The 23,942-nt window shown below is 33.7% G+C and overlaps 2 protein-coding genes across 6 annotated transcripts in view; one reads left to right on the top strand and one right to left on the bottom strand.

Moving 5' to 3' along the window:
* The window catches only part of LOC142353417 (mitotic checkpoint protein BUB3-like), a 405,546-nt gene that overhangs the window by 206,920 nt on the left and 174,684 nt on the right, over positions 1–23,942 (bottom strand). The gene's annotated exons all lie outside the window — the stretch shown is intronic.
* On the top strand, positions 12,771–15,878 carry LOC142353395 (uncharacterized). 5 transcript variants are annotated; one of them, XM_075405628.1, is made up of 3 exons: positions 12,771–12,905; positions 14,125–14,344; positions 14,399–15,878. In XM_075405628.1, the coding sequence occupies exons 1-3, from the start codon at positions 12,903–12,905 to the stop codon at positions 15,763–15,765; spliced, it is 1,590 nt and encodes a 529-aa protein (XP_075261743.1). In that variant the 5' UTR covers positions 12,771–12,902; the 3' UTR covers positions 15,766–15,878. The 5 variants fall into 5 exon arrangements, with proteins under 5 accessions (XP_075261743.1, XP_075261745.1, XP_075261742.1 ...); XM_075405630.1 differs by having other exon boundaries at positions 14,125–14,938; positions 15,101–15,878; XM_075405627.1 differs by having other exon boundaries at positions 14,125–14,938; positions 14,993–15,878.

Raw genomic sequence — 23,942 nt, 5'->3', positions numbered from 1 at the left:
ACAGAGGAATTTGTCAGAACATAATACGTACTTTACTTTTTTGTGCAAAGGTCTTTTCAGATATTAATTCTCAAATAGGTCTTGATAAAAATTTTTTTGGAATTAAAACCTATATTATTTCTCATGTAGGAGGATTCTTCAGAAATTAATAATTATTTTTTCTTATTGAAAGAGGAAATTTTCAGAAATTAATACATACACAGTCTTTTGCAGATGGATTTTGCAGAAAATAGTATTTACATCTGTTTTCATACAAGAGGATTACTCAGAAAATCATAATTACAATCTTTTTCACTTAGAGTGATCTTTCAGAAAAAAATATTACATCCTTTTTGACTGAGAGGGATTTTTTAGAAAATAAATTTTTACATTGATTTTCATACAGAAGGAGTTCTCAGAAGTTTTTTGAAACTTTTTCAAATTTTTGAAAGAGGGATTTATTTGGAAAAAAAAACAGACTGCACCACTATTGATAGAGGGGACTTTTCAGAAAAGTATAATTGCATTACTTTTTAATACAGAAAGCGTTCTCAGAAATTAATATTTACCTCACATTATACAAAGGAAAATTTTGGAAATTAATACATAATCAAAGGAATAGTTTGGAATTTAATACATAAATCACAATTCGTGCAGAGGGATTTTAAAGAAATAATTGACTAAATAAGACTTGATTCACAGGGATTCCTGGAATCTAATGATTACATCTAATGATTTTCACACAGATGGATTTTTCAGAAATGGTTAAATCTCTTATTTTAATAAAGAAGATTTTTTCAGAGAATTGCAATTGCGTCATTCTGTATGCATAGTGATTGTTCAAAAAAAATGATGTCATGAAAAATCAAAAATCAAGCTACACCGTTTTTGATAGTGACATTTTTCAGAAAAATAGTTACATTATTTTTTGTTGTTTATTGGTTAGAGTGAGTTCTTAGAAATCAATTATTTCTTCACTTTATAAACATAGAGTTTTTAGGAGTTTTTACATACACTTCTCACACAGAAGATTTTCTTCTGAATTTTGAAAAAACTTCAAATTCGTAAGATGATCTTAAAAACTTTTACTTTGATCAATTTTGACATAGAGATAGTTTTAAGAGAATGATTATTTTTTACTTTTTATACCAAAAAATTTCAGAATTTGATAAGTGAATCAATTTTTATACAGAGGCATTTAATAAATATAATTATTTAAATTGTACTTCACTTTTCGTGCAGATGTTTTTCTCAGAATTTATTTATTTCAGAAATGTTGATAGAGAGATAATTTTCTGAACTAAATTTTAAATTATTTCTCAAACAGAAGAACTCCTCAGACATTTACCGCACTTTTTAGAAAAATAAATTTTTTTGAGATTAACAAATAAACCCCTTTTTTCATTCAAAAAGTTTTCTAGAATCTCTTAATTACAACAATTTTTTTACTAAGATATGTTTCAAAAAATAATGGCTACATCAGTCTTGATAGAGACGGATTTTTTAGAAAATGAAAAACATACACCACTTTTGAAAGAGAATGATTTTTAAGAAAAGTTTATTTACATTCTTTTTTAAACAGAAGGAGTTCTCTGAAATCAATTTTCATCCAAATTTTAATACAGAGGTTTTTTTTCAGAAATTAATACATAGATCATTTCTCGTGCAGAAGGATTTATGAGAGATTAATGATTACAATTAACTTGACTCACAGAAATTTTTTGAACCTAATGATTACATAAATTTTCACACAGAAGAATTTTCAAAAATGAACAATTCCCAAGTTTTTTTTATAGAGGAACATTGTAAAGTAAATAGTAGTTACATCACTTTTTATGCAGAGGTGCTGTCCAGAAAATAAAGGTCTCTTCAGTTTTGATACAAAATGGCTTTTAAAAAATAACATTTTTTCCAATCTTGATACAGAAGGATCTTTCAAAAAATCAAAATTTTTCTGTTTTTAGATCAGAAGAACTTTTCCTAAACTGATTTTTTTTCCTTTTTTAAACAAGAGGATTTCTGGAAAGTTTCCATCTATGAAACTTTTTATGCATAGTCACTTTCCAGAAACAAGAAAATAACTGTCTTTTCGTATCAAAAGGATTTTTCAGAAAATTGAAACTTTTTTACTTTTCAAGCAAAAAAATTAGAAAATAATAATTTCTTTACTTTTCATACAAAAGAATGTATCAGAATCCAATTGTTACCTCAATTTTTATAAAGAGAAATTTTTCAGAAGAGAATATTTACTGTATTTTTTTGTTCAGAAACTAATTTTTAAACCAGTTTCGATACACAAAGATTATTTGGAAGTAAAAACTATATTATTTCTCATGCAGAAGGATTCTTCAGAAATTAGTAATTACCTCTTCTTATTGAAAGAGGGATTTTTCAGAAATTATTATTTGCACAATTTTTTGCAGATGGATTTTGCAGGATGTAGTATTTATATCTTTTTTCATACAGTAGGACTTCTCAGAAATTCTTAATTACAATCTTTTTCACTTAGAGCTATTTTGCTGAAAAAAAGGTTACATCCTTTTCGATTGAGAGGGTAATTCTATTAAAAAAATTACATTGATTTTCATTCAGAAGGAGTTCTCAGAAGTTTAAAACTTTTTTTTAATTTTTTGACAGAGGGACTACCCACTATTGATAGCGAGGGACTTTTCAGAGAAGTATAATTACATTACTTTTCATATAGAAGGCGTTCTCAGAAATTAAAAATTACCTCAAATTATACAGAGGAATTTTTTGTAAATTAATACATAAATCACACTTCGTGCAGAGGGATTTTAAAGAAATAAAAGATTACATAAGAGTTGATGCACAGGGATTCTTCGAATCTATTGATTACAACAATTTTCATGGAGAACGATTTTTCAGAATTAATCAATTCCTTTATTTTTCATAGAAAAGATTTTATCAGTAAGATGAAATTGCCTCATTCATTTTGTATGCATTGTGATTGTTCAGAAAAAATGATTTCATCAGTCTTGATACAAAATGTCTTCTGAAAAAGCGTTATCATCTTTCATACTGAAGGATCTCTCAAAAAATAATAATTTGAGTGCTTTTCATACTGGTTGATTTTTTCATAAGTTGAAAATTACCTCACTTCTTTTACAGGAGGTTCTCTCGAAAGTTCGTAATTGTAAGGTATTTATATGTAGGCTATTTTAAGAAAAAAAAATAGTTGACGTTTTGTATAAAATGATTTTTTCAGAAAATTATGATTATGAAAATTTCAATTATAAGAACTTTTCAGAAATTCGTAATTTTTTTTAGTTTCTATAAAAAAGAGTTTTTCAGAATTTAATAATTACCTCAGTTTTTATACAACGGCAATTTTCGAAAGTTAATATGCATTTAACTTTTTTTGAATGTTTTTTCAGAAATTAATTACTTCATAAAACTTGATACACAGAAATTCTTCTTAAACAAAATGTTGCTTCTCTCAAAATCTTGTAAAAACAAAATGTTGCTTCTCCTAAGGAAGGATTATTCATAAATTAATAATTACCAATTTTCATATAATGACGGACTTTACAAAAAACTTATTCCACATCAATTTTTTGGCAGAGGGATTTTACAAAAATTGATAATTACATCACTCTTTATTCATAAGGATTTCTTAGGAATTTATAATTACATTCTTCTATAAGGAAAGAAATTTTTCAGAAGAAACTGAGGGCATCAGTCTTGATGGCGAGGAATTTTTTTAGTAAATATATTATTACATTAATTTTCTTACAGATGGATTTCTCAGAATGATGAGTTTTTCATTTTTTTGACAGAGGGATCTTTCTTGAAAATTCAAACTGCACAACTTTTGAGAGAGAAAATTTCTCCACTTTTGAGAGAGAGAGAGAGAGAGAGAGAGAGAGAGAGAGAGACAGAGAAAGAGGATTTTTCAGAGAATTTTTTTACTTACATTACTTTTTTTACAGGGGGATTTCTGTGAAATTAATACGTTGATCACTAAACGGGCAGATGCATTGATAGAAAATTAATGATTACATACAGCTTGTAACACAGGGATTTTTGGAACATAATTAGAACATAATGATGAAATCACTTTTCATGCCGAAAAACTTTTAAGAAATGAATCATTCCACTGTGTTCTGTACAACAACGTTTTTTCCAAAAATTGCAATTATCTTTTTATTAATTCAAAACGGTTTCTTCAAAAACATTGATCTCATCAGTCTTGATACGAAATGACTTTCGAAAAAAATGTTTCATCACTTTTGATACGGAAAGATCTTTCAGAAATTAATAAATATATTGTTTGTCATACAGAACGGGTTTTCAGAAATTAAAAATTACTTCTTTTTGCTAAAGGAGGATTTCCCGAAAAGCGTTTTATAAGTAGTCGTTTTCCTGGTATAGGGAAATATTAACTTTTCGCACAGAAAGATTTTTCTTAGAAAATTATAAATATAATACTTTTAATTTCAAAGAAATCGATAGTTCCTTATTTTCTATAAAAGAATCTCAGGATTTAATTATTAGCTCATTTTTTATACAAAAAAATTTTACAGGACAAAATTTGTAATCCATTTTTTGTGCAAAATTCATTTCAGAAATTATTTAACACATCTGTTTTGATGAAAAGAAATTTTTTGGAAATGAAAACTATATTACTTCTCATATAGAAAGATTCTTCAGAAGTTAAAAATTACCTCCTTCCATATAAAGAAGGATTTTTCAAAAAAATATATACATCTGTGTTTGCTGATAGATTTTACATAATTCAATAATTACATCAATTTTCATCCAGAATCATTTCTCAAAGTATTATGATTTTAATTTTTTTTCACGCAAAAAACTTTTTCAGAAAAAAATGAATACATCAGTTTCAACAATGAAGGCTTTTTTTAAGAAAATGTTTAATTCTATTACTTTTCATACAGAAGCTCCCAAAAGTTGAAAATTTTCTCAGTTTTAATCCGGAGAATTTATTTTCGAACAAACATTCTACACCACTATTCATAGAGAGGGTTTTTTCAGAAAAATTTTTACATTACTTTTTATGCAGAAAGAGTTCCTCATATTATAAAATTACCTCACTTCTATACAGAGGAAATTTTAGAATTCAATACAAAGATAATCATTCGTTCTCTGGGATTTTTAAGAAATTAATTATTACATAAAACTTGATACACCAGTATCTTTAGAGTATGACGAACCCATCAGTTCTTATGCAAACGGATTGTTCTGAAATTAATGATCTCATTTGTCTTGATACAGAATGGCTTCTAAAAAAGCGTCATCATTTTATATAGATATAGAAAAAATAGATTGTTCTATAAGAGATATAATAAATATAGCAGATATAGTAAACATAGTAAAAATATTAAATAGATTTTTCTATATTAGATGTAATAAATATTGTAGATATAATAAACATAGAAAATATAGTGGGAATAATAGATATAGAAAAAATGGAGTTTTTGAAATTAATAACTATAAAAATTTCTCATTCCGGAAGGTTTTTCAGATATTAAAACATACGTCACTTTTTGTTCAAAAAGATTTCCCAGAAATTGATCACTATAATACTTTTTTATACAGCAGAGTTTTTAAGAAGTTAACAATTGGTTAAATTTTCGTATAGAAAGAGTTTTTAGAAATTTATATCTAAAACAATTTGATTTAAAAAAATGACTACATCACTTTTCAAACAGACGGCGTATTCAGAGCTAATTATCTAATATACTTCTCATACCGAAACTTCTTTCAGAAATGTATATGAACTTCAACTTTTGCGAAACGTTTTTCTCCAAAATTAATAAGTACATCAATTTTCATACAGAGGGACTTTTCAGAAATTCAATTTTTAGAAATTATTGACTTCCTCAATTTATATACAGAGGAGATTTTCAGAATACAATATGTTTTCACTTTTCGTGCAGAGGTTCTTCTCAGAAGTTAATTAGTGCGTAAGTCTCGATGCACAGAAATTCTTTTAGAAGTAAAATATATATTACTTCACATACAAAAAGATTCTTCGCAAGCTAATATTTTTCTAACAATTTATAGATTTTTTTAAACAAATTTAAATAATACCTCAATTTTTATACAGAAGAATTTTTCAGAACCTAATCTTCACTTTTTGTGCAGAGAAATTTTTCCGAAATTGATTATCACATAAATCTTGATTTACAGAGATTTTTTTAGAACAGGGTGGTTCATCAGTTACATTACTTCTCAAACAGATGGGTTCTTCAGCAACTAAAAATTTCCTTACTTTAAAGAAAGAATTTTTCAAAATTTAGTTAATACATCAGTTATAATGCAGAAGGATTCTTTCAGAAACCAGTATTTACATAATTTTTCATACAGAAAGACTTCTCAAAAAAAATTTACATTTTTTTTCGTAGAAAGGTATTTTATAGAAAATATTGATAAAAACAGGGATTTTTTTAGAATAAGTATATATAATTACATCACATTTCATATTGAAGAAGTTCGCAGAGGTTGACAATTACCTCATTTTATATGGTTGTAGAAGGTTGTTTTCACAACATTTCTTGTCAGAAATCTTACACCATTTATGTCAGAACGGAATTTTTCAGAAATATATAAATACTTTACTTTTCTTACAAAGGGAATGCTCAGAAAATATTAATTACCTCACTTTTGATACAAAGGAAATTTTGATAAATATTTACCGACATTAATATTCGTGAATATAGATTTTTAAGAAATCAATTACATAAGTCTTGAAACACCAGGATCTTTTCAGGAAATACTTCATTTATCACATTTCACACAGAGGAAATTCTCAAAACTTAATAACTACATTACTTTCCATACAGATTCAAGAGATATTAAGAGAATTGTAATTTTATTTTAGTTTTCATTCAGAGGGATTGATAGGAATTAATGATCTCATTAGTGTCAATAAAAAATCATTTTTTTAAAAAATATAAAAGTTACATCACTTTTCATACAAGAGACTTTTTTTTTAGAAATTAATCACGAAACTAACTTTCTTATAGAACCATTTTTCGGAAAATCAAAAACTAAAATACATTTCGAACCGAGAATTTTTTAGATGTTTTTACATACATCGCTATTCTTGCCGAGGTATTTTCAAAAAGTTAGTTATTACGTCTTGATATACAGAGAATTTTAGAATCTAATGATCATATCACTTTTCATACAGAGGGATATTTCCGAAAATAGTGGTTACATAAGTATTGTTCCACAAAAAAATTTTTAATCACTTTTCACAAGCCTGAATATCTCAGAAATTACACAGATGATTTTTCGAGAAAATTTAAGTAAAATAATTTTTCAAGCAGAAAGATTGTTCAGAAACTAATGATCTCATCGGTCATGATACAGAAAATTTTTTACCAAAGTTAATGACTATCGAAACCTTCGTATAGAATGAGTTTTTAGAAAATTATAACTTGATAATTCTCTTACAGAGAATTTTTCAGAAATTATTAATTTCATTTCTTTTTTTACAAGGGGGTTTGTGCAGAGGGATTTTTAAGAAATTAAAGATTTCATGAATCTTGATACATAAGGGTTTTTTTCAAAAAAAGTTTAGTCAAATCACTTTTCACACGGAGGGATATCTCAGAAATAAATAATTACATTACCATTCATGCAGAAATTTTCTTACGGAAAGCGTAATTACCTCGCATTTCATGCAGAGGTATTTTTTAAATTTTTAATGATCTCATCAGTCTTGATACATAATGATTCTTTAAAAAAACATACTTATTTCATTTTTCAGACAGATGGTTGTTTCACAAATTAGTAACTATGATATTTCTAATACAGAAGACTTTTTCAGAACTTAAAAACACTTCAGTTTTGTTAAAAGATTTTTACCGAAAATTATTAATTAGATCACTTTTCATCCAGACGAATTTTTCAAAAATAAATGGCTTCCCTACTTTTTATAGAGAGCCATTTTTCGAAAATTAATATATGCATCACTTTTCGCGCAGAGGTATTTCTAACAAATAATGAAATCATAAGATTTGATACACAGGGATTTTTCTGAAAGCACTAATTTCTTCATTTTTCGCCCAGAGAGATTTTTCAGAATTTAAAGTTTACATAAATTTTCATACAAAAGCATTTGTCAAAAATTGAAATTACATCACTTTTTATGCAGATGGATTGTTAAGAAACAATGATCTTATCGAATTTGATACAAAATGACTTTTCTTTGAAAAATAATAGTTGCATCATTTTTCATAGAGAAGGGTTTTTCTGAAAATGAAAACTATATACTGATCATACAGAAGTATTTTTCAGATATTAAAAATCTCTTCACTTTTTGTACTAAATGATTTCTCAGCTATTAATAAATATAATAGTTTTCGTACAGAGGAATTTTTCGGAAACTAGTAATTTCATTACATTTCAAACAGAAACTTTCAAAATTTAACAACTGAATCCATATAATTTGTGTTCCTTTTTCTTGCAGAAGGTTTTATTTGAAAATTATTTATAATGTAGGTCTTCATATACAGGGTTTTTAGAAAAAAATAATTGTATTATTTCACATATGAAAGATTCTTCAAAATTTGAGAATTACCTCAGTTTATATAAAGAGGAATTGTTCAGAAAATTTTATATATACATCCCCTTTTGAGCAGAGAGATTGTACCGAAAATAATGACTACATTACTGTTCATACAAAAAGATCTCTCCGAAATTTATGATTACATCTCTTTTCACGCAAATAATTTTTTTCAGAAAGTAATAATTACATAAGCCTTCGTCCAGGGGGATTTTTCAGAAACTTATCATTACATTACTTTTCTGACAGAAGCATTTTTCAGAACACTGCAGTCTTTATACTGAGATTTTTGTTGGAAATTGATAGTTTCAGCATTTTTTCTACTGAGAGTTTATTCGAAATTTAATATTTTTACTACTTTTCGTACAGATGTTTTTTTTTAAAAAATTATTATCTTTTTTTTGGGTGGTTAATGGAAAAAATTACTCGGACTTCGTCATATTTGAAGAAAGAAATTTCGATAAAAGGAAGCGAAAGAGCTTTAACTATTGATTTCTGGGTTATATAACATCCAGTTGATGGGATATAAAACATTTGATCCCACCAACTGGACATTGTTTAGTTTTTATTGTAATCTAAGCTGTTGAACGTAAAAGTTTGAGCATTGTTTAAATCTCGGTTTTCTCTGGAGCAATTGAAATCACACTTAAGTCATGGGAATAAAAACCAATGTACCTTGTAGTCTCAATGTTTCAACACTGTTGGGTCACTTTGTTTAGTAGCTATTTCAAAGTAGATTAATTACGTGCTAATTAATTACTTTTTCGGAATTCTCCGGGACTTAGCGTTTGGAAATTGCATTTTGGATGTTATTAAGACTTGAAAGGGTTTAAACCTCTTTCACAATGTCAATAGTGCGCACATTAGGCAAAATTGCAGATTATAATTACCCTAACTGCAAATTATATATACTTTCATTAAAAAAAAAGATACGTAAACTGCGCGAAAAAGGCAGGGTATACTTTTGCGACGTTATTTATTAAATTTTTCAAATGATTTATTAATTTACAAGCGCAAAATTATTTAGCTGATATTTATTCCTATTTTACTTTTTTTCTGTTCTGGAATATAAAGTAACTGTTTAAGTTCTCTTTCTATGCTTATGTAATAATTTACCTACAATTTTAACATAAACTGTAACTATGAGTTAACTGATTTAAGAAACTTGGTTTATATTCGAGAATATATTTTTTTAAAGGTAGAAATCAAGCAAAAATTTATCTTTTGCTCTAGATTACAATTCATATTCCATTTTCAATAAACGCTAATATCTTTTTTAATATCCAAATTTATCTCCATTTTCACTCTAAATTTTATAATCTGTATCAAGATTTATCTGAGAATTTAAGTTAAAAACGAGTGATTGTTTAACTTAACAACGAGGCTTGCTAATGTGCGATCGCACATAAGGTTTCGACCCCGCTCATCCACAATTTTGACAGAATTCTCTAGCAAATGAAGAACAGATAGAAAAATCCAAAAATTTTTTTCAAAAAAAATTTTTGTATGAACGAAAAGATAGCCTTCTAAGCAAAAAACTCATTGAAGTAAAAAAAGGATGCATTAAATTATTGAGATTTGGTAGTATTAAGAAAGCGAGTCAAGACGAACAGCAAAATCTAACAACAATAACAAACAATAATAACATCAAAAAATTTATGTCCGTTTTAAAAAACAAAACAATAACAAAGTCATAATGTGGTCAGATAAAACTGAAATTAAACAAGGCAATTTTTAGTTTATCAGAAAAGATATGGGACCAGTCTATAATAGGGTTTGGTAACAGTTAGAAAATAAAGATTAAAAACAGTAAAGTTGAAAAAATCGCTTATAATTATAAAAAAAATTAAATTCAAAGTAATGATAGCCATTAGAAATCAACTAAAACATCCCATAGGTTTACAAATACCAGCGCCTCTATAAAACGGGATTAACAACTGTCGATATAACATTGTTTATGCTTTTACAAAAAGAACAACAATTAGACAACAAACAAAAAAATCAATAAAAACTTGCCAGAAAACGCTTTCGAAGCCGTAAAGACTAAATTTGGCCCCCAAACTATGTTCGATTGCACCTTTTTTGAAAACTGATAAAGGATTATGTGACCTCTCAAAAATGAAACTAGTTAGTAAGTAGACAAAAAGGGACTAAAGTGGAAAAAATTGAGTAACTCTTGTTTTTTTTTTCGAAAAAAAATTATTTCCAAGGACATGAAAGCCAATAAATACAAAATGAGATATTTAAATAGGTTCAGTCAATCTTTTTAAGGAAGCCCTTGAAACTTGCAAACATCGAGAATATGTCTTACGTTTATAAAAAGAACGTCAAATATGACAAAAATCAAAAATATTTTTTTTTGTGAAAAACCAGTGTCGAAGCCAATAAAGGCATAACCAATTCTTTAAAAAAAATTAGACTTTGTGACACCAATCGTTTCTGACACCTTCTTTTGACAACAATAATGTCATATGTGGCCTTTAATTAGCGAGACTAGGTAACAAACAGACAATCAAAGGAACCAAATTTCAAAATTATTGTGATTTTTTTTTAGTTTTGGAGAACAATTGTTTTCAAATTCATGAAAGCCATCAGCTATCTACTAAGATCAACATATCGGCTCATCTATTTTTTCATGAAAACCAATGAGACGGGCTCCTTGTTCAGGATAATTCATACAACTGAAAAGACAAAGTAAAAACGACAGCTAAAAACAAAATTAAGAAGTTCAACTTAAGTTCTTTGAGAAATTATTGTCGAAGCCGTTGAAACCGTAATCTAAATCTTTAGGGATTTTAAAATGATCAATTGTGCCCTATTTTGAACCCCAATAATGTGATATGTGAACAGTCAATAACGTGATAATGCGACAAAAATTGAAGACCTTAAAAATGGGCAAAAGGTTGAAAATTAAAAAATGTAAAATTTAGTAGTATCAAAGTCAGAAAACCAAAGTTGAAATTGAATTCAATAGAAGGAAGAAACTTTCTTTCATTGCTGACACTAAGCTACAAGTTGACAAAGTAAGAAAAAAATATAGGCAAAGTTCAATAAGCCTTTTTTTATTTAAAAATTAAGTATTTTTAAAAGTCAAAACGACCATAAGCTTTCAAGTAACAAATTAGATTCCTTAAGATGTAGTAAATTAGGAAACCAATTGAACCTATTACTAGTAAGGTTCGATTTGAAGTGTTCTGTTTTTAATTAAAATGAAAAAGATCAAATTTTTTTTTATAAAAAAAGACCGACTGATTACAATCCAGAAATTTTTTGGATTGTAACAGTCCAAGATTAGTCCAAAACTAGCCCAGCTAAAGCTGTTTGTCCTTTCAGAATACCTTACTTTTCGAATGTCATAGATATAGATAGTTTCTTATCTAAAAAATCAAAAACAAATGCTGCGGTTTTGATAATCAACGAGTATAGTTAGCAAAAAACGGCAAAGTTTTAATCACAGAACTCTCTCAACGGAAGTTGAAGTAGAATCCAAAGTGTCCCCTTTGGATTCTACAAAGATTGTGTTAATGGTGTTTGGCTGTGCACTTCCTGCAAAATTAAGCAAAGTGAACTGAAGAAACTTATTTCGTGCTGTTTTTGATGAAAAGTCTTGATTTTGAAATAATTAGCCAGATTTTTTTTTACAAAGAAATTAAATAAAAATAGCCGACAGAAATGTCCTGAAAAATGAAATCAACAAGGATTTCTTTTAAAAATTCTAACAAATTTCAGCGAAATTGGAGAAATTTTTCTGTCAAAATTCCGAAAAATGTGAATAAAATCAACGGAATTCACTCTATTTTCTCAAAAGTTTTAACCTCGATAACTCCCTGTAAAAAACGAAAATCAAAATAATCTTTTTATTTCCATATTCTACGCTGGACAACCTTTCTAATGATACCAGTCTCAACTCTCTACGACGAATATATCGATCGGCCAAAATTGACTGAACAAAAAAACCCATTTGATTATATAGTTCCATGACGGAAAAGGCAAAATTTTCAGTAATGCTAAAAATAAAAGTCAGAAAGTTGCTTTTTGCACACTTTTTACCTCAGTGAGTATATTAGAGAACGAACTTAGAGAGTAATTGTAATTGGATTCTTTTTTTGGGGCAATTTTGGAATTGATCTGTTGACCCTCTTGGTCATTTCCTGTTTATTTTTTGTGCTCATTTGATGTTGCTGAATCAATGAAGCTGAAGTATTTCACGATGAATTTGTTCTACCGCCAATTTTAGAAGCAATAAAAACTGAGCTCCACTCTTCAAATTTAGTCTAGCAACTTGATTCATTGAAAAACAGAAAGATCTCTCTAGAAACAAAGTAGACAACGAATTATAGTAGAGAGTCAAGGTTGAAGAGGAATCACCATGGTAACGTACCTCCATTCTTTCAGAAATAATTGGATCTTATCTGTCCCCCCCCCCCCCTCAGTGTTTTTATGACCCCCAGTTACAAATTATATGTTGTTATATAGCACGTTACTATGTAAGAAAATAGCAAGTGCGCCTGGGGGTCATAAAAAATTATGCTCACTAAGCTGAGGGGGGGGGGGGGGGGGGGGGGGGCGAAACAGAATAGATCCAAATAATTTTGGAAGTTTGCCAGTCTACATCCAGTATCTAAGTCTGGACCATGACTTGGCAATTCTAAAAGACCTCTTAAATGTATGACAGATTAATACGTAAAAATAGCTCATGCGGCGGGGGACGTTAACCTGGGTCTTTCGCATTATAGCCCACCTAATCTTAGTGGTCATATAACGTTAAGCCCCCCCCCCCCCCCGTCACAATTTTGCTAACGATCTCAAGGGTCTTTCCCATTATAGCCCCCACCCCATCGGCTTAGTCAGATTACCTCTACCCCCCCCCCCCCCCACAACCTAATCATCGTAATTATACCATAATGGGGGGGGGGGGGGCTATAAAAACCCGACCAGAAATTTTCGTGTGTGTATATAAATATGTGTGCGTGCGTGCCTGTGGGGGGGGGGGGGATAATCCCGCTCTTTGTACGTTTCTATAGCTCTGCAAATTGTTGTGAGCAATGAATATTTTCTGCATACTTTTTTTAACCTTTATATTGCACATGATTTTTGGGATCTTTTCTGTTTTGGGGCTTTAGGTTATCTGACCACTAAGCTGGGGGGGGGGGGGCTATAATGGGAAAGACCCCTATATTGCTATATAACAACATATAATTTGCAACTGGGGGCGTAAAAAACTTCGCTGTGCCAAAACTGAATAAATCCAGTTTTTGCAACCAGGTTCATGATAATTATGATATAAATCCAGACAATAATTATAAGTGATCAGATAAATCTTGTACATGATGGAGGGCTTTATTATGTTAAACGAGCACTCAGCTGCGGGGGGGGGGGAAAATTGTAAAATGTAAAATGGGGAAATGTAAAATGGGAAATTCCTGAAAAAAGCGGAACGTACCAGCTATCGGTTCGCTGATAATTTTCTGTTTTCGAACAATAACCTCAGACGGCCTGTTTTTCTCTACTTTTTTTCGAATAGTGGATGTACCTTGACAAGGGAAGTTTAACCTTTCAAACAGATCTAACAGGGTGACAATGTGTTTCAGGCAGTCATTCGTTTTCCGTTGTACTTGATTGCGCTTCAAATGGTCCACCTGGGAGCCGGAGATAGTTTGCGGAGAAGTGAGGGTCGTCCCCCGAAGGCAGCTAATTTGACACCAACCCTATCAGAAACCGCATGGGTGCCAACGGGAGCCAAATCTAGCGTGGCCGCAACCGAGCAAACAAACCCACCAGTTACAGCCGGACCGGAAGACACCATGGTACCTACAAAGCCTGAAGCCACAAGGAGTACAGCCGGACCGGAAGATACCATGGTACCTACAAAGCCGGAAGCCACAAGGAGTACAGCTGGAATGAAAGATACCATGGTACCTACAAAGCCTGTAGCCACAAGGAGTACAGCTGGACCGAAAGATACCATGGTACCTACAGAAACAGAATCCGCAAGTAGTACAGCCGGACCAGAAGATACCATGGTACCTACAAAGCCTGTAGCCACAAGGAGTACAACCGGACCGGAAGATACCATGGTACCTACAAAGCCGGAAGCCACAAGGAGTACAGCTGGAATGAAAGATACCATGGTACCTACAAAGCCTGTAGCCACAAGGAGTACAGCTGGACCGAAAGATACCATGGTACCTACAGAAACAGAATCCGCAAGTAGTACAGCCGGACCAGAAGATACCATTGTACCTACAAAGCCTGTAGCCACAAGGAGTACAACCGGACCGGAAGATACCATGGTACCTACAAAGCCTGAAGCCACAAGGAGTACAGCCGGACCAGAAGATACCATGGTACCTACAAAGCCTGTAGCCACAAGGAGTACAGCTGGACCGATAGATACCATGGTACCTACAGAAACAGAACCCGCAAGAAGTACAGCCGGACCGGAAGATACCAAGGTACCTACAAAGCCTGAAGCCACAAAGAGTACAGCCGGTCCGGAAGATACCATGGCACCTACAAAGCCTGAAGCCACAAAGAGTACAGCCCGAGCGGAAGATACCAAGGTACCTACAAAGCCTGAAGCCACAAGGAGTACAGCCGGACCGGAAGATACCATGGTACCTACAAAGCCTGAAGCCACAAGGAGTACAGCCGGACCGAAAGATACCATGGTACCTACAAAGCCTGAAGCCACAAGGAGTACAGCCGGACCGGAAGATACCATGGTACCTACAGAAACAGAACCCATAAGGAGTACAGTAGGACCACTTGTCAAGAAAAGGATGAATACAATGACATCAAGCGACTACGCATCTACTGCAAATGAATACACAACGAAGGGTGCTTCAGCAGGTACTACTACAGCTGATAGGGACGAAGACACAACGAAGGCTGCTTCATCAGGTACTACAGCTGATTGGGCCGAAGACACAACGAAGGCTGCTTCAGCAGGTACTACTACAGCTGATAGGGACGAAGACACAACGAAGGCTGCTTCAGTAGTTACTACAGCTGATTGGGACGAAGACGCAACAAAGGCTGCTTCAGCAGGTACTACAGCTGATTGGGACGAAGACACAACGAAGGCTGCTTCAGCAGGTACTACAGCTGATTGGGTTGAAGACTCAACGAAGGCTGCTTCAACAGGTACTACAGAGGAATATTCAAAAAGGAATATGCAATATCGATTCCGTGCACTCAAAAGAGAGCTTAACTCAGGTCTGCGAAAGTAAAACAAAGTCCCGTGTTTGTCCAATTTGTTACACAAACTTACTATTTAACGTTAAACAAAGCTACGCAACTAATTACATGTACTTGACTACGAGAAATAAAGTTTTTAAAATCACTGCAAGCCTGTGTTACCCCCCCCCCCCCACCCCAAAATTTTTTTTCATAAAATGAAGCAGGAGAATGGGGTAATAGTGTAAGGAGGTATTGGTGGGACTATATAGAAGTTCGCAACCAACTTCCACTCAAGACAATGAAAGAAAGTGAAGCGAAAGTGAATAAACAGAGTGTCAAAAACAAATTTTTTGATAACTTTTCATGACAAAAGACCTCTAACATCTATTTCTAATCAGAGGCCCAAGCGTAAAACTTCTGGGATCTTTTGTTTTGGCCCCCCAGCTTAGTGGGCTTATATTTCTTACGCCCCCGGGCTCACGTGCTATTTTTTTTACGTAGTAGCGTTTCTATATTACAACATATAATTTGCATCGGAGGGGGGGGGCATAAAAAACACTGGGGGCCGAATCAGAATAGATCCAGCGTTAGTCCGACTATGATGTTTAAAATAATCCCGCAAAGTAAAGTGAGTTCAAGGCAGAAAAACAATCGTTGGATTTAAACAATAACTGATTGGTCAACAAAACTCATCAACAGTAACTTGAGATCCACTAACAGTTGAAAAAAATCAGCCAGAACTTGTGGGCACAAAAAAAATGAAAGTTGGACAACATTTGAAACAACAGATCTATGCCCGTCTTTATTTTTGAACAACACATTGAATCAATTTCATTGTATGATTGAAACAATGTCAGGTGACTGCGCTAAAGTCACATCTAAATTCTGAGTTATATCTAAAACCAATATGCGGTCCTGAGACTGCTAAGTTTCAGTTACCCCATCAGATTGAAGTTGCTTCTACGGAATACCTGAAAATCATTAATTGTTGCCATATGTGATCAGATAGGGAGTCAACTGTTCATATATAATTGCTAAGCTGGCTATATATGAACTGATTATGTGAATTCCTACTAAATTATCTTACAACACGTGAAAGTTTTTAGAATTTCAAATCTATGCAATGGCGATCTATTCTGTTCTGCCCCCCCCCCCCACCTTGGTGAACTTATTTTTTACGCCCCCCAGGAGCACGTGCTATTTTCTTACATAGTAACGTGCTATATAGCAACATATAATTTGTAACTGGGGGCGTAAAAAAACGGGGGGGGGGGGGGCAAAACAGAATAGATCCCAATGGCAGAATCTAAATTTTTGGATCTTTTCCGTTTGTGCCCCCCCCAGCTTAGTGGGCGCATATTATTTGCACCCCCCAGACGCACGTGCAATATTTTTACATAATGGTTTACTATGTAATAGCACGTGCTCTGTAACGGGGGGGGGGGGGGGGCGCATAACGTACTGGGGGGGGGGGGGGGCACAAACGGAAAAGATCCAAATTTTGTTATATGCGTGCGCCTTGTTTCAAAGTTGCACGTTTTTGTTTTCAAGCAACATAACGTGACTCTGAGAAATTACTTCCAAATTCTGACTTTTATCTGGAACCGATGCGCTGTTTTTCACTAAATGCAATATTTCCTTATTGACATCATTGTTTTAAATCTATTCCGTTTTGGATCAACCAGTTAATGGGCACAGTTTATTACATGGCAACGTGGTAAAGAGTAATAACTTTGTAATTACGGCAACTTTCTAATTACTACTGATAAGAGGCAACTTTGTAATTACGGATCATAGAGGGAACTGGGAGGTAAAAATGGTGTCTTTCCCATTTCAGCCCCCTCCCCAGCTTAGTGGTCAGATAACCTATAGCCACCCAATCATGGTAATTATACCATAATGGGGGCTATAACTTCATGGTGGGGCTGTAATGGGAAGGACACCTACTTAGAAGTTACCCCGTGAAATGCGGTTTAATGAAAATATATATTTGTTTTCGTATATAGGTGTGTACCTCCCTTTTCATTTGTACCTGCCTTTAATTAAGCTGTGTACACAGATGGAGATCACGTGCCGTGACATAGAAAATCGTAAGTAATGGTTAAGTGACTCTGCTTGAAGTCACAGTTCTGGCGTTTATCGAGAACCGCGAAGAGGTTCGAGATATTAAGTCAGAAATTCGAAGTGACTTCTGCAGAGTCACTTAACCATGCTTAAAACACAAAAACGCGCACGTTTTAAAATGACAAAAGTCAACGAAATTCAACTTCTGGCTAAGTAGCAACTTCTGGCATTTTGACTTCTGGCACTGCAGACTTCTGGCATTTTAAAATGTGCACATGGTACGTCAAATTGGGTCCCGACTAATATGCAATCCATTGAGCTAGATGGTCAGAAACGGAAACGACCCGATATATATTTTCTTATATACATACGTTTACAAACAAACACATACACACAAACACACACCAGGTTGAGGTGCCAGACGGAAGTGACCTCTGATAAGACCCAGACTCAATGCACAAGGCGTGTTTCCTAACCAGAAGTACAGGTTCTGCTGGTTGGTTCGAGCGCACAATAGTATGATCTGAGGTCACAGCGTTCTGGGGATGGTCTGATCAGAGGTTATTTCTAGATGGTTTTGGTCTAATCAGAGTTCATTTCCGTCGGGATTTGTTCGCTCAGATGCGGATTGAAGCGCACATTAGTCTGACTAGAGAAGATTTTGAGCGCAATTGGATCTGACCAGAGATGATTTTGAGAGCGTTTTTTCTTCCAATTTTTTGTATTTTTGAATGAATATATTTTTATTTTTTTTCCGCCAAGAGTCAACAAAAAGGCAACCTTCTGATCAGAGACACATCTAGCGTCTGATGGCGTAGATCAGAAGCAAATGGTCCAGCTGATATCAAATGCCGACCCCCTTAAGAGGAAACTTTTTTAACTCTAGACCACAACGTTTCTTATGAAAGGCTGTCTAAATTCATCCATGGAGTAATACAATGCATTAACGGTATACTGAAAGTCTTTTTCTCAACAGCTGGGTTTTATTTTGAATAGCAATATTTTTGCAATGATTTTCATTAATTGAATTTAATACTGCAAACATCAATTTTCTTGAAATTAATAAACTATTACAAATAGATTCGCTGACAGTGCAAACCATTCACTGATCAGAATATTTCGAGCGCAATTGAAACTAATCAAAGGCTGTTTTGAGCACAGAATAGTCTGATCAGGAGCAATTTTGAGTGCAAAATTGTCTGAACAATGGTCTAGGATAAGTCGGCGCCGTGGTCGCACAATCGTTTGGACAATAGTTTGATTTCTGTTCCATCAGAGAAAACTTCGAGGTCTCCTCCGAGCGCACACGTTTGTTCCAGAGCACTTCAGTCTGATCAGTGGACCTGAAATGTTCAGATCACAGCTGACTTTTGTCTGACATGGACTTTTGTCTGGCACTCAGCCACACACACACACACTCAAAAACCAACACACACCTACAGACAAACACACGCATAAACACATACAGACATGCAACACAAAACATAAACATACACACACAGAGTGAGATAAATAGAGTGGGAGAGAAAATTGCACACAAACATACAAAAACACACACACGCACAGACACGCGTCAACACACACACATGCATACACAGACAAACATAAAACACATACAAAGAGATAGAGAGGGAGAGAGAAACAGAAAGACTAAAAGACATAATTACTCTCAACCGCACTCAAACATATAAGCACAAAAATACACTTACATAGATAGATAGATAGATAGATAGATAGATAGATAGATAGATAGATAGATAGATAGATAGATAGATAGATAGATAGATAGATAGATAGATAGATAGATAGATAGATAGATAGATAGATAGATAGATAGATAGATAGATAGATAGATAGATAGATAGATAGATAGATAGATAGATAGATAGATAGATAGATAGATAGATAGATAGATAGATAGATAGATAGATAGATAGATAGATAGATAGATAGATAGATAGATAGATAGATAGATAGATAGATAGACAGATAGATAGATAGATAGATAAAAAGAGAGAGAGAGAGAGAACGATATACACACAGGCACGCACATACACACACAAAAAGAGAAAGACAGAGAGAGAGAGAGAGAGAGAAAAAGAGAGAAAGAGAGAGATAGAGAGAGAGAGAGAGAGAGGGAGGGAGAGACAAAAAGAGAGGCTAGCACACACACCTCAAGACGCATACACACATACACACGCACGCACACACACAAACACAAATACACAGAGATAAATATAGATACACGTCCACACACACAAACACACACACTCTCACGCACACACACAGTGGGAGAAAGAGAGAGAGAGAAAGAGAGAGAGAGAGAGAGAGAGAGAGAGAGAGAGAGACAGACAGACAGACAGACTCACGCACACGCACGGCTTCAAACCAAAACTTACACACAAAGTCACGCACAAAAACTCAGACACACATGCATTTACACGCACGCGCACAAGCTCACACACATGCATACAAACACTTAAAAAATAGACACATATCGCACATACACATAGAGAAAAAGGGAGAATCACAGACATGCACACGGACACAGACAGACACAGACACATTCAATGAGACAAACCTTGAGGAACCTGCGCACAGACACTTACACAGAGAGACAGACAGAGACACAAAAACACACACACACATATACACAAGAACACGCACCACACACACACACAAAAACACACACGAACGAACACGTATACACACGCGCGCAAACAGACAAAGAGACAGACAGACAGAGAAAGAGAGAGAGAGAGAGAAAGCGAAAGAGACAGAGAGAGAGAGAGAGAGAGAGAAAGAGAGAAAGAAAGAGAGAGAGAGAGAGAGAAAGAAAGAGAGACACAGAGACAAACTCACACACGATTACACACGCAAGCACAAACACAGAGAGAGAGAGAGAGAGGCAGACAGACAGAAAGGCAGACAGACAGAAAAGCAGACAGACGGACACACTTACATAAACTTACGAAAACACGCACACACAGAGTGAGAGATGAACACAGACACTCACAAAAACACAAAGACACAGACACATACACTCAAAAACAGACACAAACACGCATACATACAAATAGAGAGAGAGAGAGATGGAAAGACTTACTCAGACAGAGACACAAAAACATATAAACACACACGCAAACACACACAAACATAAATATATGCACACACAAACACACAAGCATGAACATATACACATAGAGAGTCGATCACAGAGAGAGAAACAATGAGAGAAGCACAGTCTGACACACACAAACAAAACTCACAGAGAAACATTAACAAAGACACATGCACACACACACGCACACACAGACACACACACACACAAACACAGAGAAGGGAGAGAAAAAGAGACAGACAGGCAGCCAGACAGATAAGCAGACACCCAAACATACAATCACACACACATACACAAACACTCTCAGAGAAAGAGAGATAGATATACCCATACAAAGACACACGCACAAAAACACGCAGAGACACATACACACAAAATCTCAAACACGGATAGAAAGACACGTACACACACACACACCAAATTGAGGTGCCAGATGGAAGTGACCTCTGATAAGTCCCAAGTCCAAAGCACAATTCGTGTTTCCAAACCAAAATTACAAGTTCTGCGATTTGGTTCAAGCACACAATGTTATGATCTGAGTCCACATTGATCTGGGGATGGTAAGATTAGAGGTCAATTCCGTCAGCGTTTGTCTGCTCAGGGGTGGATTCAAGCGCATATTAGTCTCTGAGAAAATTTGGATCGCAATTGAGTCTGAACAGAGAGCATGTCGAGCGAATTATTATCTTTCAATTTTTTGTATTTTTAATTAAGAGATGTTGGCTCTGCCAAGAGTAAACCAAATAGCAGCATTCTGATCAAAGACACTCGTCTGATGGCTAAAGTCAGAATCAAAGGGTCCAGCTGACATCAAATGCCTATCACCTTAATAGAAAATTTTTTTAACTGTAGAAGACGACGTTTTTATGGAAGGTTGACTTGGTTCATCCAATGAGTAAACAAAATGCAGTTATGGTATACTGAAAGTGTATATATATATATATATATATATATATATATATATTTAAAAATTTATGTAAGTATATATATATATATATATATATATATATATATAAATATATATGTATCGGCTGACAATATATATATATATATATATATATATATATATATATATATATATATATATAGAACATGGCGGTCAAGCATATATGGTGGCGGTCAAGCAAGCCGATAGGCAAGCAAGCCGAATTTTGAAAATGAGGTCAAGTAAGCCGAAAAATTTTCGGATACCCGTATTTGAAGCTGCCCCTGGCGGGCCGGTGGGTGCGCTTCGCGCGCGTGGCGGCTTCGCCGCGATAACTGGCCCGCTATTTCCAGATTACATCCCACAGCGGATGAGAGGCATGGCCATGGACAGCGGTCTGCTGAGGCCCGTACCCACTAGATGTCTAAAAATTGACGCATTTTTGTTTCCTTGGTGCATTGGAATACACTATGCACTATAATACTACGCGCAGTATTGATTGTAACGGCTGACAATGTATTATTTCTGATACATTACATAACTATTACATAACTTTCGACTTGCTTTTCTATCGGCTTGCTTGCCTATCGGCTTACTTTGCATTCGCTATATATTATATATATATATATATATATATTTATATATATTTAAAAATTTATGTAAGTATATATATATATATATATATATATATATATATATATATATATAAATATATATGTATCGGCTGACAATATATATATATATATATATATATATATATATATATATATATATATAGAACATGGCGGTCAAGCATATATGGTGGCGGTCAAGCAAGCCGATAGGCAAGCAAGCCGAATTTTGAAAATGAGGTCAAGTAAGCCGAAAAATTTTCGGATACCCGTATTTGAAGCTGCCCCTGGCGGGCCGGTGGGTGCGCTTCGCGCGCGTGGCGGCTTCGCCGCGATAACTGGCCCGCTATTTCCAGATTACATCCCACAGCGGATGAGAGGATGGCCATGGACAGCGGTCTGCTGAGGCCCGTACCCACTAGATGTCTAAAAATTGACGCATTTTTGTTTCCTTGGTGCATTGGAATACACTATGCACTATAATACTACGCGCAGTATTGATTGTAACGGCTGACAATGTATTATTTCTGATACATTACATAACTATTACATAACTTTCGACTTGCTTTTCTATCGGCTTGCTTGCCTATCGGCTTACTTTGCATTCGCTATATATATATATATATATATATATATATATATATATATATATATATATATATATAATCATATAGATACTCAATAGAACTGCAATTGTATTCAAATTCACTAAACTCGCAAACGAATTGCGCCCTTCATATCTACAATGCGGTTACACACTCCGTCAGAACAACATTATGGCCTCCCTAATTGTAATACCCATCGCTTCCAGTATCGCATGGCACAGTCAGCGCCTAAAGAACAAGTATTGCTGGGAATCAAGCTGTTTTGAGGTAAACCCACAATGGAACTTCATTTTCGGTGGGGACTGATCGAGAGCGAAATCTTACACCTTACAAAATTGTTCGCACATCTTTCATTTTTTAGTTATTTCAGCGTAGACAACTCGATCCGCAAAATTTTCAATTTTTGAAAAAAGAACTCTTGATCCTCGCTCGTACGAAATTTGTCCCTTTCATGATAGAACTCATCAAACATTATCAAACTACATTGTGAGGATTGCGTTATCTGAAGTCTTACGATGTCATTTTTGATCTGTGAACAGAGACAGGAGCTTGAACAAACCGCAGTTTAGGTCCAGAATGCAATCAAATCTGACCGAATCAACTAGAGTTGACACTACTCCAGAGAAAAAATATAACTTGGGTTTTTTCGTTTGATAATTTGTACTTCACTGGAATCATTGATTGCAATAGGAATGATAATAATTGATTGCAATTAAATCGGCTAGCCAAAAACCAAAGCAATCAATTAATTGGGGAGTTTCAAATAATAGCAGTTTTAATCAGTCAGCAATAAGTGAGTAAAGAAAACAGTATACTAAAGTCAAATTCAATTTACGTTTCCTCGTGATCCTATTCATTAAAAAGGAAAATTAAAACAAAGCCTTATAAGCATTGAATGCAT

The sequence above is a fragment of the Convolutriloba macropyga genome, chromosome 14 (genome assembly GCF_964194025.1).
Source record: "Convolutriloba macropyga chromosome 14, txConMacr16.3, whole genome shotgun sequence".
In the NCBI taxonomy this organism is placed as follows: domain Eukaryota; kingdom Metazoa; phylum Xenacoelomorpha; order Acoela; family Convolutidae; genus Convolutriloba; species Convolutriloba macropyga.
The sequence above is the reverse complement of the archived record's forward strand: the minus strand, read 5'-3'. Positions and strand labels throughout refer to the sequence as shown.